This window comes from Oncorhynchus nerka, linkage group LG14 (assembly GCF_034236695.1).
Source record: "Oncorhynchus nerka isolate Pitt River linkage group LG14, Oner_Uvic_2.0, whole genome shotgun sequence".
In the NCBI taxonomy this organism is placed as follows: Eukaryota; Metazoa; Chordata; class Actinopteri; order Salmoniformes; family Salmonidae; genus Oncorhynchus; species Oncorhynchus nerka.
The window spans coordinates 99,583,688-99,607,719 of NC_088409.1; the positions used below are offsets into that span (position 1 = coordinate 99,583,688).

General features: G+C 46.0%; 1 protein-coding gene across 1 annotated transcript in view; it reads left to right on the top strand.

Moving 5' to 3' along the window:
- Positions 1–24,032, top strand: part of rasgrp4 (RAS guanyl releasing protein 4) — an 82,512-nt gene that overhangs the window by 24,931 nt on the left and 33,549 nt on the right. The window contains exons 3-13 of the mRNA XM_065000609.1: positions 1,533–1,638; positions 2,909–2,971; positions 4,306–4,425; positions 5,910–5,999; positions 7,490–7,628; positions 10,280–10,453; positions 13,020–13,136; positions 15,008–15,283; positions 15,986–16,066; positions 16,968–17,072; positions 23,576–23,685. Of these exons, the coding sequence (XP_064856681.1) occupies positions 1,533–1,638; positions 2,909–2,971; positions 4,306–4,425; positions 5,910–5,999; positions 7,490–7,628; positions 10,280–10,453; positions 13,020–13,136; positions 15,008–15,283; positions 15,986–16,066; positions 16,968–17,072; positions 23,576–23,685 (1,381 nt within the window). The remainder of the gene's footprint in view (positions 1–1,532; positions 1,639–2,908; positions 2,972–4,305; positions 4,426–5,909; positions 6,000–7,489; positions 7,629–10,279; positions 10,454–13,019; positions 13,137–15,007; positions 15,284–15,985; positions 16,067–16,967; positions 17,073–23,575; positions 23,686–24,032) is intronic.

Consider the following 24,032-nt stretch of genomic DNA (forward strand, 5'->3'; position numbering starts at 1 on the left):
GATATAACCCCACCCACTTTGCCAAAGCACAGCCCCCACACCACTAGAGGGATATCTTCAACCACCAACTTACCATCCTGAGACAAGGCCGAGTATAGCCCACAAAGATCTCCGCCACGGCACAACCCAAGGGGGGGGCGCCAACGCAGACAGGCTGACCACAACAGTGAATCAACCCACCCAGGTGACGCACCCCCCCCCAGGGACGGCATGAGAGAGCCCCAGTAAGCCAGTGACTCAGCCCCCGTAACAGGGTAGAGGCAGAGAATTCCAGTGGAAAGAGGGGAATCGGCCAGGCAGAGACAGCAAGGGCGGTTCGTTGCTCCAGAGCCTTTCCGTTCACCTTCCCACTCCTGGGCCAGATTACACTCAATCATATGACCCACTGAAGAGATGAGTCTTCAGTAAAGACTTAAAGGTTGAGACCGAGTTTGCGTCTCTGACATGGGTAGGCAGACCGTTCCATAAAAATGGAGCTCTATAGGAGAAAGCCCTGCCTCCAGCTGTTTGCTTAGAAATTCTAGGGACAATTAGGAGGCCTGCGGCTTGTGACCGTAGCGTACGTGTAGGTATGTACGGCAGGACCAAATCAGAGAGATAGGTAGGAGCAAGCCCATGTAATGCTTTGTAGGTTAGCAGTAAAACCTTGAAATCAGCCCTTGCTTTGACAGGAAGCCAGTGTAGAGAGGCTAGCACTGGAGTAATATGATCAAATTTTTTGGTTGTAGTCAGGATTCTAGCAGCCGTATTCAGCACTAACTGAAGTTTATTTTGTGCTCTCCCTCCCCCTCTCTCTCTCTCTCTCTACCCTCTCTCCCCCCCCCTCTCTCTCCCCCCTCTCTCTCTCTCTGTCTATAGCGCTACATAACACTGTCATCTCTCTCTCTCCCTCTCCCCCCCTCTCTCTGTCTCTCTCTCCCCCCTCTGTCCCCCCTCTCTCTCTCTCTCTGTCTATAGCGCTACATAACCATGTATCTCATATGCAGTCAGTTACCTCATCATAACTTACTTTGCACTGTTACTATTTCAAGTATTAGATCTGCACACCACTGCACAATATTGTAAAGTGTTAACATTCAAGTCCGTTGTTACTATGCAACGGCCAAACTGTTCTGCCCATGATGTGTTCATTTTATAGAGGCGCTCAACATGAGCATCTCATTTCAGAAGCACTGTGGTGCTCATGTGAATTTTATTTATTTCTCTGGCTTCAGACCTATTATCACTTAAAATGTATTTTTTGTGTGTTTTTAATACAATGACGTTTTGATCATACCTAGACTTGATGACCTGCGAACTCTGTCTAAATTGTCCTCTATTCTGGCTTCTGCTGTATCTTACTGCAACCCCTGACCTCTCACCCCTTATCTGTGTGTTGATTGGTTCTAACCTTTGACCTGTATGTTGATTGGTTCTAACCGGTGTGTTGATTGGTTCTAACCTTTGACCTGTGTGTTGATTGGTTCTAAACTGTGACCTGTGTGTTAATTGGTTCTAACCTGTGACCTGTGTGTTGATTGGTTGTGTTCCAGACTCGGATGGAAAGCTTTCGCGGGGGTCTCAGCTAGTTCACATGACTCTGATGATGCACAGCTGGGTTGTTCCCTCACAGACCTTCGCCCAGAAACTCCTCGCCCTATATCCTCTACCCACGATGCATTGCTGCTTCCTGACCCCGTGGCGAACATATGGGTTCAAACACTATTTAAATACGTTATCTATTCTTGATTGCACTTGCCTGGCTTTAATAAACTAATTGAATAGTCCCATAACTGCCAAACCAACCCATTGGTCACTTTTTGTTCTATGTTGCTCTGTCTGTATGCTATGTCTTGCTTGTTCTATGTTGCTCTGTCTGTATGCTACGTCTTGCTTGTTCTATGTTGCTCTGTCTTGCTTGTCCTATGTTGCTCTGTCTGTATGCTACGTCTTGCTTGTCCTATGTTGCTCTGTCTGTATGCTACGTCTTGCTTGTCCTATATTGCTCTGTCTGTATGCTACGTCTTGCTTGTCCTATGTTGCTATGTCTTGCTTGTTCTATGTTACTATTGTCTATATTGTAATTGTTTTTAATAACCTGCCCAGGGACTGCGGTTGAAAATTAGCCGGCTGGCTAAAACCGGCACTTTTACTGAAACGTTGATTAATGTGCACTGTCCCTGTAAAAATAAAATAAACTAAACTAAACTCCAGGCAGGGTAAAGCAAATGCTCAAAGTATCTGAATGTTTTAGATCTGTCTGTGTCTGAACCCAGGTCTGCCCAGGGGTTAGTGTGGTCAGTCCTGTATCTGAACGTGTCAGGTAGTGTCTGAACCCAGGTCTGCCCAGGGGTTAGTGTGGTCAGTCCTGTATCTGAACGTGTCAGCTAGTGTCTGAACCCAGGTCTGCCCAGGGGTTAGTGTGGTCAGTCCTGTATCTGAACGTGTCAGCTAGTGTCTGAACCCAGGTCTGCCCAGGGGTTAGTGTGGTCAGTCCTGTATCTGAACGTGTCAGCTAGTGTCTGAACCCAGGTCTGCCCAGGGGTTAGTGTGGTCAGTCCTGTCGGTGCCCTGCACCTCATAGTCCCATGTCCCATAATCCCTCTGACTAGGAAACAAACCCTGCTTTGTTTACTCCTGATGTTTCCAATACCTTACCCCCCCCCCACCCCCCACCCTTTATATAGAAATGAGTGAAGAAGCTGATTAGTGTTCTGGTGGGCTGACTGGGTGTCTATTGACTGTGTTCAGTGGCACAGAGCTGTTTGAGAGCTGTGGTTTCAGACTCCGATGCTGCTGTCCATAACCATTGATTTAAATGCATTGGTTATGTTGGTCCATAACAGCTGATATGGTTATGTGCCGCGTACAGTTGCATCATGTTGTATAGAAGCCATCTCTTCCGGCTGCTCTTCCTTGACTGTGTAACCTATAAGGACTGCCCAGTGGAAAAGAGAGGACTGAGACGACCGCAGGTCTGCCACCTTATCAGGTCAGTGTGATGTGTATCTGTGTGTGTGTGTATCTGTGTGTGTGTGTGTGTGTTTGTGTGTGTCTGTGTGTGTTTGTGTGTCTGTGTATGTGTGTGTGTGTGTGTGTGTGTGTGTGTGTGTGTGTGTGTGTGTGTGTGTGTGTGTGTGTGTGTGTGTGTGTGTGTGTGTGTGTGTGTGTGTGTCTGTCTGTGTGTGTGTGTGTGTGTCACTATTCTACAGTACAATTTGATCACAAAACATGAAATGAGCTTTAGACTTATATATCCTGACCTCTACCTATATATCCTGACCTCTACCTATATATCCTGACCTCTACCTATATATCCTGACCTCTACCTAGATATCCTGACCTCTACCTATATATCCTGACCTCTACCTATATATCCTGACCTCTACCTATATATCCTGACCTCTACTTAGATATCCTGACCTCTACCTATATATCCTGACCTCTACCTATATATCCTGACCTCTACCTAGATATCCTGACCTCTACCTATATATCCTGACCTCTACCTATATATCCTGACCTCTACCTAGATATCCTGACCTCTACCTATATATCCTGACCTCTACCTAGATATCCTGACCTCTACCTAGATATCCTGACCTCTACCTAGATATCCTGACCTCTACCTATATATCCTGACCTCTACCTATATATCCTGACCTCTACCTATATATCCTGACCTCTACCTAGATATCCTGACCTCTACCTATATATCCTGACCTCTACCTAGATATCCTGACCTCTACCTAGATATCCTGACCTCTACCTATATATCCTGACCTCTACCTAGATATCCTGACCTCTACCTAGATATCCTGACCTCTACCTATATATCCTGACCTCTACCTATATATCCTGACCTCTACCTAGATATCCTGACCTCTACCTATATATCATGACCTCTACCTATATATCCTGACCTCTACCTAGATATCCTAACCTCTACCTATATATCCTGACCTCTACCTAGATATCCTGACCTCTACCTATATATCCTGACCTGCAGGTTCCCAGTGGTGTTTGAGGCTATATACTGTTGTGTTGTTACTATAGTAACTGTGTTCTGTCCTATAGACAGCGGATCAGCAGGTTGCCTGCGGTGTTTGAGGCTATATACTGTTGTGTTGTTACTATAGTAACTGTGTTCTGTCCTATAGACAGCAGATCAGCAGGTTCCCAGCGGTGTTTGAGGCTATATACTGTTGTGTTGTTACTATAGTAACTGTGTTCTGTCCTATAGACAGTGGATCAGCAGGTTTCCAGCGGTGTTTGAGGCTATATACTGTTGTGTTGTTACTATAGTAACTGTGTTCTGTCCTATAGACAGTGGATCAGCAGGTTCCCAGCGGTGTTTGAGGCTGACCCTCAACTAGAGCAGATGATGGGAGAATTGTGGACCCTGGCCAGGTCTGAGACACAGGACATCATAGACACATCCTACCTGTGAGTCACACTGTGTGAGTGCGTGTGTCTGACTGAATGGATGTGCTGTAGGTATGTATTAGCTCCAGCCCGTTGTGCAGGCCTGTCACCACACCAGGAGACCAGGTGACAAGTAGAGTAGGTGACAAAGATACCAACAGCTGTCTGTCAAAGGGCTCTATCACTGGTAACAGAGTCTACTGGTACAAAGAGCTCTATGACTGGTAACAGAGTCTACTGGTACAAAGAGCTCTATGACTGGTAACAGAGTCTACTGGTACAAAGGGCTCTATGACTGGTAACAGAGTCTACTGGTACAAAGGGCTCTATCACTGGTAACAGAGTCTACTGGTACAAAGAGCTCTATGACTGGTAACAGAGTCTACTGTTACAAAGAGCTCTATCACTGGTAACAGAGTCTACTGGTACAAAGAGCTCTATGACTGGTAACAGAGTCTACTGGTACAAAGAGCTCTATGACTGGTAACAGAGTCTACTGGTACAAAGGGCTCTATGACTGGTAACAGAGTCTACTGGTACAAAGGGCTCTATCACTGGTAACAGAGTCTACTGGTACAAAGATCTCTATGACTGGTAACAGAGTCTACTGGTACAAAGAGCTCTATCACTGGTAACAGAGTCTACTGGTACAAAGGGCTCTATGACTGGTAACAGAGTCTACTGGTACAAAGGGCTCTATCACTGGTAACAGAGTCTACTGGTACAAAGAGCTCTATGACTGGTAACAGAGTCTACTGGTACAAAGAGCTCTATCACTGGTAACAGAGTCTACTGGTACAAAGAGCTCTATGACTGGTAACAGAGTCTACTGGTACAAAGAGCTATATGCCTGGTAACAGAGTCCACTGGTACAAAGAGCTCTATGACTGGTAACAGAGTCTACTGGTATAAAGAGCTCTATCACTGGTAACAGAGTCTACTGGTACAAAGAGCTCTATCACTGGTAACAGAGTCTACTGGTACAAAGAGCTATATGCCTGGTAACAGAGTATACTGGTACAAAGGGCTCTATCACTGGTAACAGAATCTACTGGGAGAAAGAGCTCTATGACTGGTAACAGAGTCCACTGGTACAAAGAGCTCTATGACTGGTAACAGAGTCTACTGGTACAAAGAGCTCTATGACTGGTAACAGAGTCCACTGGTACAAAGGGCTCTATCACTGGTAACAGAGTATACTGGTACAAAGGCCTCTATCACTGGTCTCCTCACCAGGGCCTGGGCCTGTTGATACTGAATCAGACTGAGGGATAGTTCTCCTCACCAGGGCCTGCTTATACTGAATCAGGCCTAGGTTTCTTCCTAGGTTCTGGCCTTTCTAGGGAGTTTTTCCTTGCCACCGTGCTTCCACACCTGCATTGCTTGCTGTTTGGGGTTTTAGGCTGGGTTTCTGTACAGCACTTTGAGACATCATCTGATGTACGAAGGGCTATATAAATACATTGGATTTGGATTTTGTTTTTCCTTTCTCCTTGATGTTTTAGTTATGATGCCATCCCACCATGTCTGTTTGAGTACGCTTCCTGTCACAGAGGGAAATGTTCCTGTACGTTTGAGACCTTCTCACAACTCAGGTAATATTGTCATGTAATCATCCCTGCCTGTTCTATTCTACTGTATTCTACTGTAATCATCCCTGTCTGTTCTATTCTACTGTAATCATCCCTGCCTGTTCTATTCTACTGTATTCTACTGTAATCATCCCTGCCTGTTCTATTCTACTGTATTCTACTGTAATCATCCCTGCCTGTTCTATTCTACTGTATTCTACTGTAATCATCCCTGTCTGTTCTATTCTACTGTAATCATCCCTGCCTGTTCTATTCTACTGTATTCTACTGTAATCATCCCTGCCTGTTCTATTCTACTGTATTCTACTGTAATCATCCCTGCCTGTTCTATTCTACTGTATTCTACTGTAATCATCCCTGCCTGTTCTATTCTACTGTAATCATCCCTGCCTGTTCTATTCTACTGTATTCTACTGTAATCATCCCTGCCTGTTCCATTCTACTGTATTCTACTGTAATCATCCCTGCCTGTTCTATTCTACTGTATTCTACTGTAATCATCCCTGCCTGTTCTATTCTACTGTAATCATCCCTGCCTGTTCTATTCTACTGTATTCTACTGTAATCATCCCTGCCTGTTCTATTCTACTGTAATCATCCCTGCCTGTTCTATTCTACTGTAATCATCCCTGCCTGTTCTATTCTACTGTAATCATCCCTGCCTGTTCTATTCTACTGTAATCATCCCTGCCTGTTCCATTCTACTGTATTCTACTGTAATCATCCCTGCCTGTTCTATTCTACTGTATTCTACTGTAATCATCCCTGCCTGTTCCATTCTACTGTAATCATCCCTGCCTGTTCTATTCTACTGTATTCTACTGTAATCATCCCTGCCTGTTCTATTCTACTGTAATCATCCCTGCCTGTTCTATTCTACTGTAATCATCCCTGCCTGTTCCATTCTACTGTAATCATCCCTGCCTGTTCTATTCTACTGTAATCATCCCTGCCTGTTCTATTCTACTGTAATCATCCCTGCCTGTTCTATTCTACTGTAATCATCCCTGCCTGTTCTATTCTACTGTAATCATCCCTGCCTGTTCTATTCTACTGTAATCATCCCTGCCTGTTCCATTCTACTGTAATCATCCCTGCCTGTTCTATTCTACTGTATTCTACTGTAATCATCCCTGCCTGTTCTATTCTACTGTAATCATCCCTGCCTGTTCCATTCTACTGTAATCATCCCTGCCTGTTCCATTCTACTGTAATCATCCCTGCCTGTTCCATTCTACTGTAATCATCCCTGCCTGTTCCATTCTACTGTAATCATCCCTGCCTGTTCCATTCTACTGTAATCATCCCTGTTTTTAATGGTGTTTCCCCCCAGTATAATAGTAATAATACAGTAATGTAATAATCAATAGCCCAGCTAACCTCAGCCTGTCTCAGTCCATTCTATTCTACTCTAATACTGTCCTGTGTGTTGTTTACTTATCCCCAGGTATAACAGTAATGTAATAATCATTTGTTTCCCCCCCCCCCAAAAGTCCAGTGAACCCAGTCTCCCAGGCCCCGTCTCAGTCTGTAAAGAAGAGGAAGGTCTCTCTACTGTTTGACCACATGGAGCCGGATGAGATGGCTGAACACCTCTCCTACCTGGAGTTCAAAAACTTCTGCAACGTCTCGGTGAGGGAGGGAGGCAGCCAGCCAGTCAGCCAGCCAGTCAGTCAACTAGCCAGTTAGTCAGTCAACTAGCCAGTCAGTCAGCCATCCAGTCAGCTAGTCAGCCAGTCAGTCAACCAGCCAGTTAGTCAGCCAGCCAGCCAGCTAGTCAGCCAGTCAGTCAGTCAACTAGCCAGTTAGTCAGCCAGCCAGTCAGTCAGCCAGTCAGTCAGTCAACTAGCCAGTTAGCCAGCCAGCCAGTCAGGCATTCAACTAGCCAGTTAGCCAGCCAGCCAGCCAGTCAGCCAGTCAGTCAACTAGCCAGTTAGCCAGCTAGCCAGCCAGTCAGTCAGTCAACTAGCCAGTTAGCCAGCCAGCCAGTCAGTCAGTCAACTAGCCAGCTAGCCAGCCACTCAGTCAGTCAACTAGCCAGTTAATCAGCCAGCCAGCCAGTCAGTCAGTCAACTAGCCAGTTAGCCAGCCAGCCAGTCAGTCAGTCAGTCAACTAGCCAGTTAGCCAGCCAGCCAGTCAGTCAGTCAGTCAACTAGCCAGTTAGTCAACCAGCCAGCCAGTCAGTCAGTCAGTCAACTAGCCAGTTAGCCAGCCAGCCAGTCAGTCAGTCAGTCAACTAGCCAGTTAGCCAGCCAGCCAGTCAGTCAGTCAACTAGCCAGTTAGTCAACCAGCCAGCCAGCCAGCCAGCCAGTCAGTCAGTCAGTCAACTAGCCAGTTTCGCCAGCCAGCCAGCCAGTCAGTCAGTCTACTATCCAGTTAGTCAGCCAGCCAGTCAGTCAGTCAGCCAGTCAGTAATTCTGCTAGCCATTTAGTCAGTCAGTTAAAGCAGTCAGTCAGTTAGCCAGTCAGTCAGTCAGTCAGTCAATATGTGTGTTTGAGGTGGACAACATTGCTTGGACTGGGAATCATTGATCTACAAAGCACATTGCATCCCAAATTACTATTCATTACATGATCGAGAATATAAAATATTTGCAGAGCCTAACTGAGACTGATTCCCCTTAAACAATGTCATTTTATTTGACCACAAACAACTAAATGGATTAACACTGCAGGAAGGTTGATTAAAATTGAGCCATTGATTAAAGACATGTTAAAGACATGTTAAAGACATGTTAAAGACATGCTCTGGTACTTTGGCGACTAGTACGTTTTTTATTTTATTTTTTAACTTCCCTCTTTGGGTTGGATGTGTCAATGTGTAGTTCCTACATGAATCATCTATGAGCAGAATTACTGTCTCACGTCAATTAGAAGCTGTGCGGAGCAATTTTCCCTCACGTGGGTCCAGCCCCCTAGAAATCCGATGAACCCTTGCCAATTGAGTGACAGCTTCTTGCCAATTGAGTGACAGCTTCTTGCCAATTGAGTGACAGCTTCTTGCCAATTGATGTGACAGCTTCTTGCCAATTGAGTGACAGCTTCTTGCCAATTGAGTGACAGCTTCTTGCCAATTGAGTGACAGCTTCTTGCCAATTGAGTGACAGCTTCTTGCCAATTGAGTGACAACTTCTTGCCAATTGAGTGACAGCTTCTTGCCAATTGAGTGACAGCTTCTTGCCAATTGAGTGACAGCGAGCAAGAAAGAGAGAGCAATGTTAAATAGTACGCGATTTTCAGGGACCACTTTTGGCTTGTGAGCTATACGTTCAGTACTGGCTCAAAGGCATACAAAAGTAGCGGAGAATGTCTTTAACAAGTTCACGTCCTGCCTTACCTGCCTGTCTCTCTCTCTGTCCACTCCTGTGTCCTGTCTCTCTCTCTGTCCACTCCTGTGTCCTGTCTTACCTGCCTGTCTCTCTCTCTGTCCACTCCTGTGTCCTGTCCTACCTGCCTGTCTCTCTCTCTCTCTCTCTCTCTCTCTGTCCACTCCTGTGTCCTGTCTTACCTGCCTGTCTCTCTCTCTCTCTCTCTCTGTCCACTCCTGTGTCCTGTCTTACCTGCCTGTCTCTCTCTCTCTGTCCACTCCTGTGTCCTGTCTTACCTGCCTGTCTCTCTCTCTGTCCACTCCTGTGTCCTGTCTTACCTGCCTGTCTCTCTCTCTCTCTCTGTCCACTCCTGTGTCCTGTCTTACCTGCCTGTCTCTCTCTCTCTCTCTCTCTGTCCACTCCTGTGTCCTGTCTTACCTGCCTGTCTCTCTCTCTCTGTCCACTCCTGTGTCCTGTCTTACCTGCCTGTCTCTCTCTCTGTCCACTCCTGTGTCCTGTCTTACCTGCCTGTCTCTCTCTCTCTCTCTCTCTCTCTCTCTGTCCACTCCTGTGTCCTGTCTTACCTGCCTGTCTCTCTCTCTCTCTCTGTCCACTCCTGTGTCCTGTCTTACCTGCCTGTCTCTCTCTCTCTGTCCACTCCTGTGTCCTGTCTTACCTGCCTGTCTCTCTCTCTGTCCACTCCTGTGTCCTGTCTTACCTGCCTGTCTCTCTCTCTCTCTCTCTCTCTGTCCACTCCTGTGTCCTGTCTTACCTGCCTGTCTCTCTCTCTCTCTCTCTCTGTCCACTCCTGTGTCCTGTCTTACCTGCCTGTCTCTCTCTCTCTGTCCACTCCTGTGTCCTGTCTTACCTGCCTGTCTCTCTCTCTGTCCACTCCTGTGTCCTGTCTTACCTGCCTGTCTCTCTCTCTCTCTCTGTCCACTCCTGTGTCCTGTCCTTTCCTGCTCTGCGCCAGTTCCTGGATTACCGTAGCTACGTGGTGCGTGGCTCTGTGAGGGACAACCCATCCCTGGAGCGCAGTGTCATGATGTGTAATGGGGTGTCTCAGTGGGTCCAGCTGATGATTCTGAGCAGACACACTGCACAGCAGAGAGCCCAGGTCTTCACCAAGTTCCTACACGTAGCCCAGGTAACCTATAAACACACACACACGCACGCACACACACACACACACACACACACACACACACACACACACACACACACACACACACACACACACACACACACACACACACACACACACACACACACACACACACACACACACACACACACACCACTCAGCAGAGAGCCCAGGTAACCTATAAACACACACACACACACACACGCACGCAAACACACACACACACACACACACACACACACACACACACACACACACACACACACACACACACACACACACACACACACACACAACACACACACACACACACACACACACACACCACTCAGCAGAGAGCCCAGGTAACCTATAAACACACACACACACACACACACACACACCACTCAGCAGAGAGCCCAGGTAACCTATAAACACACACACACACACACACCACTCAGCAGAGAGCCCAGGTAACCTATAAACACACACACACACACACACCACTCAGCAGAGACCCCAGGTAACCTATAAACACACACACACACACCACTCAGCAGAGACCCCAGGTAACCTATAAACACACACACCACTCAGCAGAGACCCCAGGTATTCACCAGGTTCATACACGTACCCCAGGTAACTTAGAAACAACAAACCAGCTAGTGTGAGTTCTGTACAGTGTTCCCATCTAGACGTGCCTGCCAGCGGCGGTTGGTGACGTTCAAGATGAGGGAGGATTAATATATTTTCATGAGCATGGCCTTATTTCTATTACAGCATATTGGATGACTGTCATTCATTTTCCATTCACCCATTTCAATGTAACTGTGATTGGTTTAAGCTACTACATGACACTCTAATTTCCATATACCCATCACGAGGTTGTTACAATCTCGCCTATGAATGAAAGTTTACAACGTAGGTGCACACAGGTCGAGAGAAAAAATTTGAGTAATCAAAGTGACAGACAGTGACACATCTCTTGGCTGCATCTAGCTGATCTAGGGTGTGATCATTAGTCCAACAGTTGGAGAAATTCAGGTATGTTTGATCACTGTTTTGTTCAGTTTGCTTCTGTTTCAGAGATGTTTTTCAACAGAATCGGTAGAATGAATACACCCCTGATCACACGCAAACACTTAACTTTTTGCTCGTTGTAGAATTCCTTCTCACCTCTACGTGCATCTTCTCCTCTCACCTTTTCCCTTCGCTTGTGAACTTCAGTGAACACATCAGCTGTCTGTGACCATGCAACAAACAAAAAAACTTTCCTCATAACCACTACACACAGCCTACATCGTTGTCACCATATTAGCTACTAGCTACTATAACTAACGTGTTAGTAAACCTGCTACTATCATGGAGTACAGTGTACAATCAGCAAGCAGTTTAGCAATTACACCGGCAGGCCCCGGGGGCAATAAATTAATAAAACCAAAAGCTTACCTTGACTTGGAAGAATTCCAGTGTTGGATAGCCATAGCCAGCTAGCTAACATAGCATCCCTCTCTGTTGGATAGCCATAGCCAGCTAGCTAACATAGCATCCATCTCTGTTGGATAGCCATAGCCAGCTAGCTAACATAGCATCCCTCTCTGTTGGATAGCCATAGCCAGCTAGCTAACATAGCATCCCTCTCTGTTGGATAGCCATAGCCAGCTAGCTAACATAGCATCCCTCTCTGTTGGATAGCCATAGCTAGCTAGCTAGTTAACATAGCATCCCTCTCTGTTGGATAGCCATAGCCAGCTAGCTAACATAGCATCCCTCTCTGTTGGATAGCCATAGCTAGCTAGCTAATTAACATAGCATCCCTCTCTGTTGGATAGCCATAGCCAGCTAGCTAACATAGCATCCCTCTCTGTTGGATAGCCATAGCTAGCTAGCTAACATAGCATCCCTCCCTGTTGGATAGCCATAGCCAGCTAGCTAACATAGCATCCCTCCCTGTTTGAGCTGGGTGTTTGAGTAGGCTAAACTAGCTAGCTGTTCAACTATTGTCTTTCTCTCTCTTTGAGTCAACTATTTACCACATTTTATGCACTGCAGTGCTTGCTAGTTGTAGCTTATGCTTTCAGTACTAGATTAATTCTCTGATCCTTTGATTGGGTGGAAGACATGTCAGTTCATGCTACAAGAGCTCTGATAGGTTGGAGGACATCCTCCAGACGTTTCCATAATTACTGTGTGAGTCTATGGAAGGGGGTGAGAACCATGAGCCACCTAGGTTTTGTATTGAAGTCAATGTACCCCAGAGGAGGACGGAAGCTAGCTGTCCTCCGGCTACACCATGGTGCTACCCTACAGAGAGCTGTTGAGGCTACTGTTGACCTTCATTACAAAACAGTGTATTTTAATCAGTTATTTGGTGACGTGAATATATTTAGTATAGTTTTATCTAAAAAGGATAACTTGAAAATGTAGACTATTTTTTATATTTTTTATTCACTGAGGATGGTCCTCTCCTTCCTCCTCTGAATAACCTCCACTGGTGTCTGCTGACATAAGTTCCTTTTTCTTTAGAATCCAGAATCACTTCCTGAGATGACAAATAAACGTATTTTCTCCCTCCCCCCTCCCCCTGTAGAGGCTGCATGCGCTGCAGAACTTCAACACTCTGATGGCGGTGACGGGTGGTCTGTGTCACAGCTCCATCTCTCGTCTGAAGGACACCGCCAGTCTGCTACCCCCTGACGTCACTAAGGTCAGCCTTAACCCTAACCTAGCTGATGGGATCCTTAGATGTGATAGGCCCTAGCCCTAACCTAGCTGATGGGATCCTCAGATGTGATAGGCCCTAACCCTAACCTAGCTGATGGGATCCTTAGATGTGATAGGCCCTAACCCTAACCTAGCTGATGGGATCCTTAGATGTGATAGGCCCTAACCCTAACCTAGCTGATGGGATCCTTAGATGTGATAGGCCCTAACCCTAACCTAGCTGATGGGATCCTTAGATGTGATAGGCCCTAACACTAACCTAGCTGATAGGCCCTAACCTAGCTGATGGGATCCTCAGATGTGATAGGCCCTAACCCTAACCTAGCTGATGGGGTCCTTAGCTGTGATAGACCCTAACCCTAACCTAGCTGATGGGATCCTTCGCTGTGATAGGCCCTAACCCTAACCTAGCTGATGGGATCCTTAGCTGTGAAAGGCCCTTGATAACAGGCTAATATGTCATATGTATCCATAAGCAGCAGATGTTCTAGCTACCATTACATGTTAATACATTTCTTGGTGTTCTAAACATTTTCTAAATTCAAACCTGCCAGTGGCGGTTGGTGACGTTTAAGATGAGGGAGGACTAATATATTTTTATGAGCACGGCCTTATTATTTCTATTACAGCGTATTGGATGATTGTCATTCATATTCCATTCATCCAGGTCAATGTAACATCGATAGGTTTAAGCTACTACATGAGCCTCCTAGGTTTTGTATTGAAGTCAATGTACCCCAGAGGAGGACGGAAACTAGCTGTCCTCCTTTATTTGTTGAGGCTACAAACTTTTTTTCATGTTACACTATTTCTGAGGATGGTCCTCCCCATCCTCCTCTGAGGATGGTCCTCCCCATCCTCCTCTGAGGAGCCTCCACTGAAACCTTCGCCCTAATGCACCATGGGTGTTCAGAGGAAACCGGCGACACCCATGTAGGAAGTAATCCCCTTTTTTTACCTCCTCCTCCTCCTCTCCAGGCCCTGAGCGAGATGACAGAGCTGCTGTCCTCCTCCAGTAACTATAGTAACTTTTTTTACCTCCTCCTCCTCCTCTCCAGGCCCTGAGCGAGATGACAGAGCTGCTGTCCTCCTCCAGTAACTATAGTAACTTTTTTTACCTCCTCCTCCTCCTCTCCAGGCCCTGAGCGAGATGACAGAGCTGCTGTCCTCCTCCAGTAACTATAGTAACTTTTTTTACCTCCTCCTCCTCCTCTCCAGGCCCTGAGCGAGATGACAGAGCTGCTGTCCTCCTCCAGTAACTATAGTAACTTTTTTACCTCCTCCTCCTCCTCTCCAGGCCCTGAGCGAGATGACAGAGCTGCTGTCCTCCTCCAGTAACTATAGTAACTTTTTTACCTCCTCCTCCTCCTCTCCAGGCCCTGAGCGAGATGACAGAGCTGCTGTCCTCCTCCAGTAACTATAGTAACTTTTTTTACCTCCTCCTCCTCTCCAGGCCCTGAGCGAGATGACAGAGCTGCTGTCCTCCTCCAGTAACTATAGTAACTTTTTTTACCTCCTCCTCCTCCTCTCCAGGCCCTGAGCGAGATGACAGAGCTGCTGTCCTCCTCCAGTAACTATAGTAACTTTTTTTACCTCCTCCTCCTCCTCTCCAGGCCCTGAGCGAGATGACAGAGCTGCTGTCCTCCTCCAGTAACTATAGTAACTTTTTTTTTTTACCTCCTCCTCCTCCTCTCCAGGCCCTGAGCGAGATGACAGAGCTGCTGTCCTCCTCCAGTAACTATAGTAACTTTTTTTACCTCCTCCTCCTCCTCTCCAGGCCCTGAGCGAGATGACAGAGCTGCTGTCCTCCTCCAGTAACTATAGTAACTTTTTTTACCTCCTCCTCCTCTCCAGGCCCTGAGCGAGATGACAGAGCTGCTGTCCTCCTCTAGTAACTATAGTAACTACCGACGGGTGTACAGTGAGTGTTCGGGGTTTAAAGTGCCTATCCTGGGGGTCCACTTGAAGGACCTGATCTCCCTGAACGAGGCCCTGCCAGACTACCTGGAGGAGCAGAAGATTAACCTGGGGAAACTGCAGCATCTCTACTCTAACATCTCTGACCTGCTGTCGGTACACTCCTGCTCTCCTCCGTTTGAAGCCAACAAGGATCTGCTGCATCTACTTACCGTGAGATTTATATTATATATATATATTATATATATTATATTATATATTATATTATCCCTTATTTTACCAGGTAAGTTGACTGAGAACACGTTCTCATTTGCAGCAACAACCTGGGGAATAGTTAGAGGGGAGAGGAGGGGCGTTGAATGAGCCAATTTGTAAACTGGGGATTATTAGGTGACTGTGAAGATTTTGAGGGCCAGATTGGGGAATTTAGCCAGGACACCAGGGTTAACACCCCTACTCTTACGATAAGTACCATGGGATCTTTAATGACCTCAGAGAGTCAGGACACCGGGGTTAACACCCCTACTCTTACAATAAGTACCATGGGATCTTTAGTGACCACAGAGAGTCAGGACACCGGGGTTAACACCCCTACTCTTACAATAAGTGCCATGGGATCTTTTAGTGACCTCAGAGAGTCAGGACACCCGTTTAACGTCCCATCCGAAAGACGGCACCCTACACAGGGCAGTGTCCCCAATCACTGCCCTGGGACATTGGGATATTTGTTTAATTTGTTAAAATCTTTATTTATAACAAGGCTAGAATACCTTTTTCTCAAATGGAATTGATTTAGTTTTTATCGGTTATAGGGCTCAGTTTAGTGGTATGGATACTGTGAAAAGCTATTACTAAAGTAGATGTATTGAGAGACACAGTAGACCTCTTCAATGTATAGTCACAACCCCCCCCCAGCTGTCTCTGGATCTGTACTACACAGAAGATGAGATCTATGAGCTGTCCTACACCAAGGAACCCAAGAACCCTAAGACACAGGTCAGTACTGGACACCTAAAAACATTATATATCAGTGGGGCAAAAAAGTATTTAGTCAGCCACCAATTGTGCAAGTTCTCCCACTTAAAAAGATGAGGGAGGCCTGTAATTTTCTAATTATTTTCCACCATAATTTGCAAATAAATTCATAAAAAATCCTACAATGTGATTTTCTGGATTTTTTTTTCTCATTTTGTCTGTCATAGTTGAAGTGTACCTATGATGAAAATTACAAGCCTCTCTCATCTTTTTAAGTGGGAGAACTTGCACAATTGGTGTCCGATCTAGTTGCGAGGAAGTGAACGGTTCCACATTACAGCCGACTGACTGATCAACAAATCACCTTGTATCATAAATAACTACTCAATTATTATTTTGTAGATCAGTCAGTCACCATTTACCCACAATGCATCATGGGATTGATGCTCTCGAACACAGTCAATGATTGTACTCTTTGGGAAAAAGGGGGGGTGAAATCTCTAGAGTCGTGTGCCAGCCTCATCAACTTCTTCCTAGGTCATTAGACACAGGGGCTGTCGTATCAAATCGAAAGTATACTTGTCATAAGCGCCGAATACAACGTGTGTAGACCTTTACGGTGAAAGTGTTTCGAGAGACTAGTGTCACTCACTGTGCTCTGTCTCTGTCGCTCTCTCTTACTGCTGACATGCAGTTTATCAACGTTATCTGTCATCCTGCCTCCCTTCTTCCTGACCTCTGACTTTACAGGCTGAGCTCACTGCATCATCCTGTGGGTGGAGGCTAGGCTACATCAAAGTTAACCACAAAAAGACTGAGCCCTTGACAAAGGCTTGTTATGTGGTAGGTGTTTTAACGTGTGCAGTCTTTCATGCCTCCTCCCTCCTTTTCTCTCTCTCCTCTCCTCTCCCTCCCCCCTTAGCCTGTAGCACCTGTCAAATCCCCAGTTGTAGCAGAGTGGGGGTCAGGGGTGACTCCGAGGCTGGACCCAGACACCATCTCTAAACACGTCAAACAGATGGTGGATGTGAGTATCTGTCTGTCTGTCTGCTGGTCTCTCTCTCTCCTCTCTGTCTGTCTGTCTGCTGGTCTCTCTCTCCTCTCTGTCTGTCTGTCTGCTGGTCTCTCTCTCTCCTCTCTGTCTGTCTGCTGGTCTCTCTCTCTCCTCTCTGTCTGTCTGTCTGCTGGTCTCTCTCTCTCCTCTCTGTCTGTCTGCTGGTCTCTCTCTCTCTCCTCTCTGTCTGTCTGCTGGTCTCTCTCTCTCCTCTCTGTCTGTCTGTCTGCTGGTCTCTCTCTCCTCTCTGTCTGTCTGCTGGTCTCTCTCTCTCCTCTCTGTCTGCTGGTCTCTCTCTCTCCTCTCTGTCTGTCTGTCTGCTGGTTTCTCTCTCTCCTCTCTGTCTGTCTGTCTGTCTGTCTGCTGGTCTCTCTCTCTCCTCTCTGTCTGTCTGTCTGCTGGTCTCTCTCTCTCCTCTCTGTCTGTCTGTCTGTCTGTCTGCTGGTCTCTCTCTCTCTCCTCTCTGTCTGTCTGTCTGCTGGTCTCTCTCTCTCCTCTCTGTCTGTCTGTCTGTCTGTCTGCTGGTCTCTCTCTCTCTCCTCTCTGTCTGTCCTCAGCGACACTCGGGCTCTTTCTAAATGTATCTCTCCTGATTTCTCACATCCTATCTCCCCACCCCACTTCTCAAAACACAATGAAGAAGAAGGTCAGAGGAGAGAGACCTGAGAGCTTCTTCTTTTCGATATGGTTGCGAAGGAGGCGAGGAGATAGGATGCAAGGAATCAAGTAGAGTTGAATTGGGATAGAACTGTGAGATGTGTTGCCTGTCTGTGTGTGAGTCTTTTTTCATTTCCTCATTACTGTGCAGTCTAAAGCAGAACTACCCCCCTTGCTCTACCACAACACAAAGTTAACATCATGTACTTTATCTGTCGTACCCATAGAGATGTGCAGATATCACAACGTGGTATCTGTCCCATCATGGGGTCTGTGAGCCCACGTTCAGCACCATCTCCATTTTAAAGTAGTCCATTTTCTTCTAAATTTGATGTTTTGAAAAAAAAAAAAAAAAAAAAGTGTAAAGCTATTATTGGTGGTTGACGTCCCAATTTGCAGTGCTGGAGTCTTAAACCAAAATCATGTGTGTCATTTAATTGTGGCCACTAGATGGCGGTGATTTTCATTTACAAACCAATGATGAAAGGTGAATAAAGACATCACAGTAATACTCCACTCCCTACTTGTAGCTGGGTAGTCAGTTTAACTCTGTTCTCTACTTGTAGCTGGGTAGTCAGTTTAACTCTGTTCTCTACTGGTAGCTGTGTAGTCAGTTTAACTCTGTTCTCTACTTGTAGCTGGGTAGTCAGTTTAACTCTGTTCTCTACTGGTAGCTGTGTAGTCAGTTTAACTCTGTTCTCTACTTGTAGCTGGGTAGTCAGTTTAACTCTGTTCTCTACTTGTAGCTGGGTAGTCAGTTTAACTCTGTTCTCTACTTGTAGCTGGGTAGTCAGTTTAACTCTGTTCTCTACTTGTAGCTGGGTAGTCAGTTTAACTCTGTTCTCTACTGGTAGCTGTGTAGTCAGTTTAACTCTGTTCTCTACTTGTAGCTGGGTAGTCAGTTTAACTCTGTTCTCTACTTGTAGCTGGGTAGTCAGTTTAACTCTGTTCTCTACTTGTAGCTGTGTAGTCAGTTTAACTCTGTTCTCTACTTGTAGCTGTGTAGTCAGTTTAACTCTGTTCTCTACTTGTAGCTGTGTAGTCAGTTTGTTTGTGTTGTTGGTCTCGGCTAGCTTAATGCTCCTGTCGTTAGCTAGCTAGCACTCTGTCACTTACGTGGCTGCTAGCATCGTCATGAAAAGAGGCTTGAGGGAAGCACTACGATATGACATTTTTCTACATTGAACAAAAAATATAAAAAGTAACATGTAAAGTCTTGGTCCCGTGTTTCAAAAGCTGAAATAAAAGATCTCAGAAATGTTCCATACTGCACAAAAAGCTTATTTCTCTCGACTGTTGTGCACAAATTAGTTTACATCCCTGTTACTGAGCATTTCTCCTTCGTCAAGATAATCCATCCGCCTGACAGGTGTGGCATATCAATAAAATTATTAAACAGCATGATAATTACACAGGTGCACCTTGTGCTGGGGCCACTCTAAAATGTGCAGTTTTGTCACACAACACAAGGCCACAGATGACTCAAGTCTTGAGGGAGCGTGCAATTGGCATGCTGACTGCAGGAAGGTCCACCAGAGCTGTTACCAGATAATTGAATGATCATTTCTCTACCATAAGCCGCCGTTTGCTGATGTCAATGTTGTGAACAGAGGGCCCCTTGGTGGCGGTGGGGTTATGGTAAGGGCAGGCAGGCCCATTGTCGTGCCATTCATCCACCACCATCACCTCATGTTTCAGCATAATGCACGGCCCCATGTTGCAAGGATATGTACACAATTACTGGAAGCTGAAAATGTCCCAGTTCTTCCATGGGCTGCATCCTCACCAGACATGTCACCCACTGAGCATGTTTGGGATGCTCTGGATCGACGTGTAGGACAGCGTGTTCCAGTTCCCACCAATATCCAGCAACTTTACACAGCCGTTGAAGAGGAGTGGGACAACATTCCACAGGCCACAATCAACAGCCTGATCAACTCTATGTGAAGGAGATGTGTCACGCTGCATGAGGCAAATGGTGGTCACACCAGATACTGACTGGTTTTCTGATCCACACCAGATACTGACTGGCTTTCTGATTCACACCCCTACTTTTTGTTTTAAAGGTATCTGTGACCAACAGATGCATATCTGTACTCCCAGTCATGTGAAATCCATGGATTAGGGCCTAATGAGTTTATTTCAATTGACTGATTTCCTCATATTAACTGTAACTCAGTCAAATCTTTGAAATTGTTGCATGTTGCGTTTATATTTTTTGTTCAGTATAAGTAGAGTACTCTAGAACACTCTGGAGCACTCTAGAGCACTCTGGAACACTCTGGAACACTCTGGAGCACTCTGGAACACTCTAGAACACTCTGTAGCACTCTGGAGCACTCTGGAACACTCTGGAGCACTCTAGAACACTCTGGAGCACTCTGTAACACTCTGGAGCACTCTGGAGCACTCTAGAACACTCTGTAACACTCTGGAGCACTCTGGAGCACTCTGGAACACTCTGGAGCACTCTAGAACACTCTGGAGCACTCTGTAACACTCTGGAGCACTCTGGAGCACTCTAGAACACTCTGTAACACTCTGGAGCACTCTGGAGCACTCTGGAACACTCTGGAACACTCTGGATCAGGCAATGTTGAAAAGTGATCTTTAGACATGTACAGTATTTATCTTTAATGTCATTTTTTAATTGACTAAAAGAAGAAGACAACAAGAAAAATTGCATTTGAAAAGGGTTTTGTTGCTGTGAGCCAACGGTAACCTAGGTAACCACATGTTGTTTTCCCCCCACAGTTCTATCTAATACCGACCGGGACTATTTTTGAACAAGGTTCAATGCACCGATAAATCAGCATCTTGGAGCTAAAATTGGAATCATGTATATTTGAGAAGGTTCCGGTCATACACATGTCCTAGGTGGAAAAGGGTCTGGATGGATATTGGCAGAAACAAACCCCCACCTCACAACACATGTGACCCCAAACTGTTGACACTCCAGAGAAAAAAATTATTGCAGTTTTAAAATGTACTTCCTACAATTCTACACATTATACCACAGAGTGAAGGTAAAAATGTAGCCGTTTTAAATTTCCTGCAATTCCACACACTTATTTGTGGTGATACTAGTTGTCAAACCTCAACCAAATTCTTAAAATATATATACAGTGCATTCGGAAAGTATTCAGACCCCTTGACTTTTTCCACATTTTGTTACATTATTATTCTAAAATGGATGAAATAAAAAAAGTATTCCTCATCAGTCTACACACAATACCCGATAATGCCATCACAATACCCCATAATGCCATCACAATACCCCATAATGCCATCACAATACCCCATAATGACATCACAATACCCGATAATGCCATCACAATACCCCATAATGACATCACAATACCCCATAATGACATCACAATACCCCATAATGACATCACAATACCCCATAATGACATCACAATACCCCATAATGACATCACAATACCCCATAATGCCATCACAATACCCCATAATGACATCACAATACCCCATAATGACATCACAATACCCCATAATGACATCACAATACCCCATAATGACAACACAATACCCCATAATGAAAAAGCTAAACCAGATTTTTTGACTTTTTAGAAAATGTATTAAAAATAAAAAACTGAAATACCTTATTTACATAAGTATTCAGACCCTTTGCTATTAGACTCAAAATTGAGCTCAGGTGCATCCTGTTTCCATTGATCATCCTTGAGATGTTTCCACAACTTGATTGGTAAATTCAATTGATTGGACATGATTTGGAAAGGCACACACCTGTCTATATAAGGTCCCGCAGTTGACAGTGCATGTCAGAGCAAAAACCAAGCCATGAGGTCGTAGAGCCCCGAGACAGAATTGTGTTGAGCCACAGATCTGGGGAAGGGTACCAAAACATTTCTGCAACATTGAAGGTCTCCAAGAACACAGTGGCCTCCATAATTCTGAAATGGAAGTCGTTTGGAACCACCAAGACTCTTCCTAGAGCTGGCTGCCGAGCCAAACTGAGCAATCGGAGGAGAAGGGCCTTGGTCAGGGAGGTGACCAAGAACACTCCTCAGTAAAAGGCACATGACAGCCCGCTTGAAGTTTGCCAAAAGGCACCTAAAGGACTCTCAGACCATGAGAAACAAGATTCTCTGGTCTGATGAAACCAAGATTGAACTCTTTGGCCTGAATGCCAAGCGTCATATCTGGAGGAAACCTGGCACCATCCCTACGGTGAAGCATGGTGGTGGGGGCAGCATCATGTTGTGGGGATGTTTTTCAGCAGCAGGGACTGAGAGACTAGTGAGGATCGAGGGAAAGATGAACGGAGCAAAGTACAGAGAGATCCTTGATGGAAATCTGCTCCAGAGCGCTCAGGACCTCAGACTGGGGCGAAGGTTCACCTTCCATCAGGACAATGACCCTAAGCACACAGCCAAGACAATGCAGGAGTGGCTTCAGGACAATAGCGTTTCCATCGGTGACGTCACTTGCTCTGAGACCTTGAAGTAGTGGTTCCCCTTGCTCTTTGTCGATGTGTGCTGAGGGTCCCAGGTTCGAGCCCAGGTAGGGACGGAAGCTTTACAGTTACACAGAGAAGAATGGGAGAAACTCCCCAAATACAGGTGTGCCAAGCTTGTAGCGTCAAACCCAAGAAGACTCGAGGCTGTAATCACTGCCAAAGGTGCTTCAACAAAGTACTGAGTAAAGGGTCTGAATACTTATGTAAATGTCATATTTCCGTTTTTATTTTTATAAATTTGCTAATTTTTTTATTTTAAATATACTGTTTTTGCTTTGTCATTATGGGGTACTGTGTGTAGATTGATGAGGGGAAAAAACAATTGAATCCATTTTTGAATAAGGCTGGAATGTAACAAAATGTGGAAAAGGTCAAGGGGTCTGAATACTTTCTGAATGCAGTGTATATCTAATATTTGTTGTTTAATTGGGATCCATGGTCCGTGTTGACCCTGTTCTGGGTCCGTGTCGACCCTGTTCTGGGTCCATGGTCCGTGTTGACCCTGTTCTGGGTCCGTGTTGACCCTGTTCTGGGTCCATGGTCCGTGTTGACACTGTTCTGGGTCCATGGTCCGTGTTGACCCTGTTCTGGGTCCATGGTCCGTGTTGACCCTGTTCTGGGTCCATGGTCCGTGTTGACCCTGTTCTGGGTCCGTGTTGACCCTGTTCTGGGTCCGTGTTGACCCTGTTCTGGGTTCTGGGTCCATGTTGACCCTGTTCTGGGTCCATGGTCCGTGTTGACCCTGTTCTGGGTCCATGGTCCGCGTTGACCCTGTTCTGGGTCCGTGTTGACCCTGTTCTGGGTCCATGGTCCGTGTTGACCCTGTTCTGGGTCCGTGTTGACCCTGTTCTGGGTCCATGGTCCGTGTTGACCCTGCTCTGGGTCCATGGTCCGTGTTGACCCTGTTCTGGGTCCGTAATCCGCGTTGACCCTGTTCTGGGTCCGTGTTGACCCTGGTCTGGGTCCGTGTTGACCCTGTTCTGGGTCCGTAATCCGTGTTGACCCTGTTCTGGGTCCGTAATCCGTATTGACCCTGTTCTGGGTCCGTAATCCGTATTGACCCTGTTCTGGGTCCGTAATCCGTAGCCATCTTAACTGAAGTCTCGCTATTTGAAGAAGACAATGCTCTGATCGTTAACTGATCGCTCCCAAAAACCCATAGAAATCCCCACCTAGTTTACTACTTTAAAATGGTGGAAGCCCTCTATGGCAACGTCCATGCAAAAAAAAACATGTTATTTCCAAGTAGAGATCTCTATACATCTCTATGGTCGTACGTATCACAGAATGAACATAACGTCTGTGCTGACCTCTGCAGTCCATCATGAAGAACTACGACCTGAACCAGGATGGGTACATCTCTCTGGAGGACTTTAAGAAGATAGCAGCTAACTTCCCCTTCTCCTTCTGCAACAATGATAGTGACAGGTGAGAGAGAGTGAGAGAGAGTGAGAGAGAGAATGAGAGAGAGTGAGAGAGATCCTGTGCCACAGATGGATGTGTGAACTCTCATCTTAAGAACATTCTGTCTCTAGATTTAACAATCTGTCACTCTCTTTCTCCTCCCATCCCTCCCTCTCTCTCCTCCCCATCCCTCCCTCTCTCCTCTTCCATACCTACCTCCTTCCCTCTCTCCTCCCATCCCCTCCCTCCCTCCCTCCTCTCCTCCCTCTCTCCTCCTATCCCTTCCCTCTCCTCCCATCCCTCCCTCTCATTCCTCCCTCTCTCGTCCCATCCCTCCCTCTCTCCTCCCTTCCCTCCTCCCTCCCTCTCTC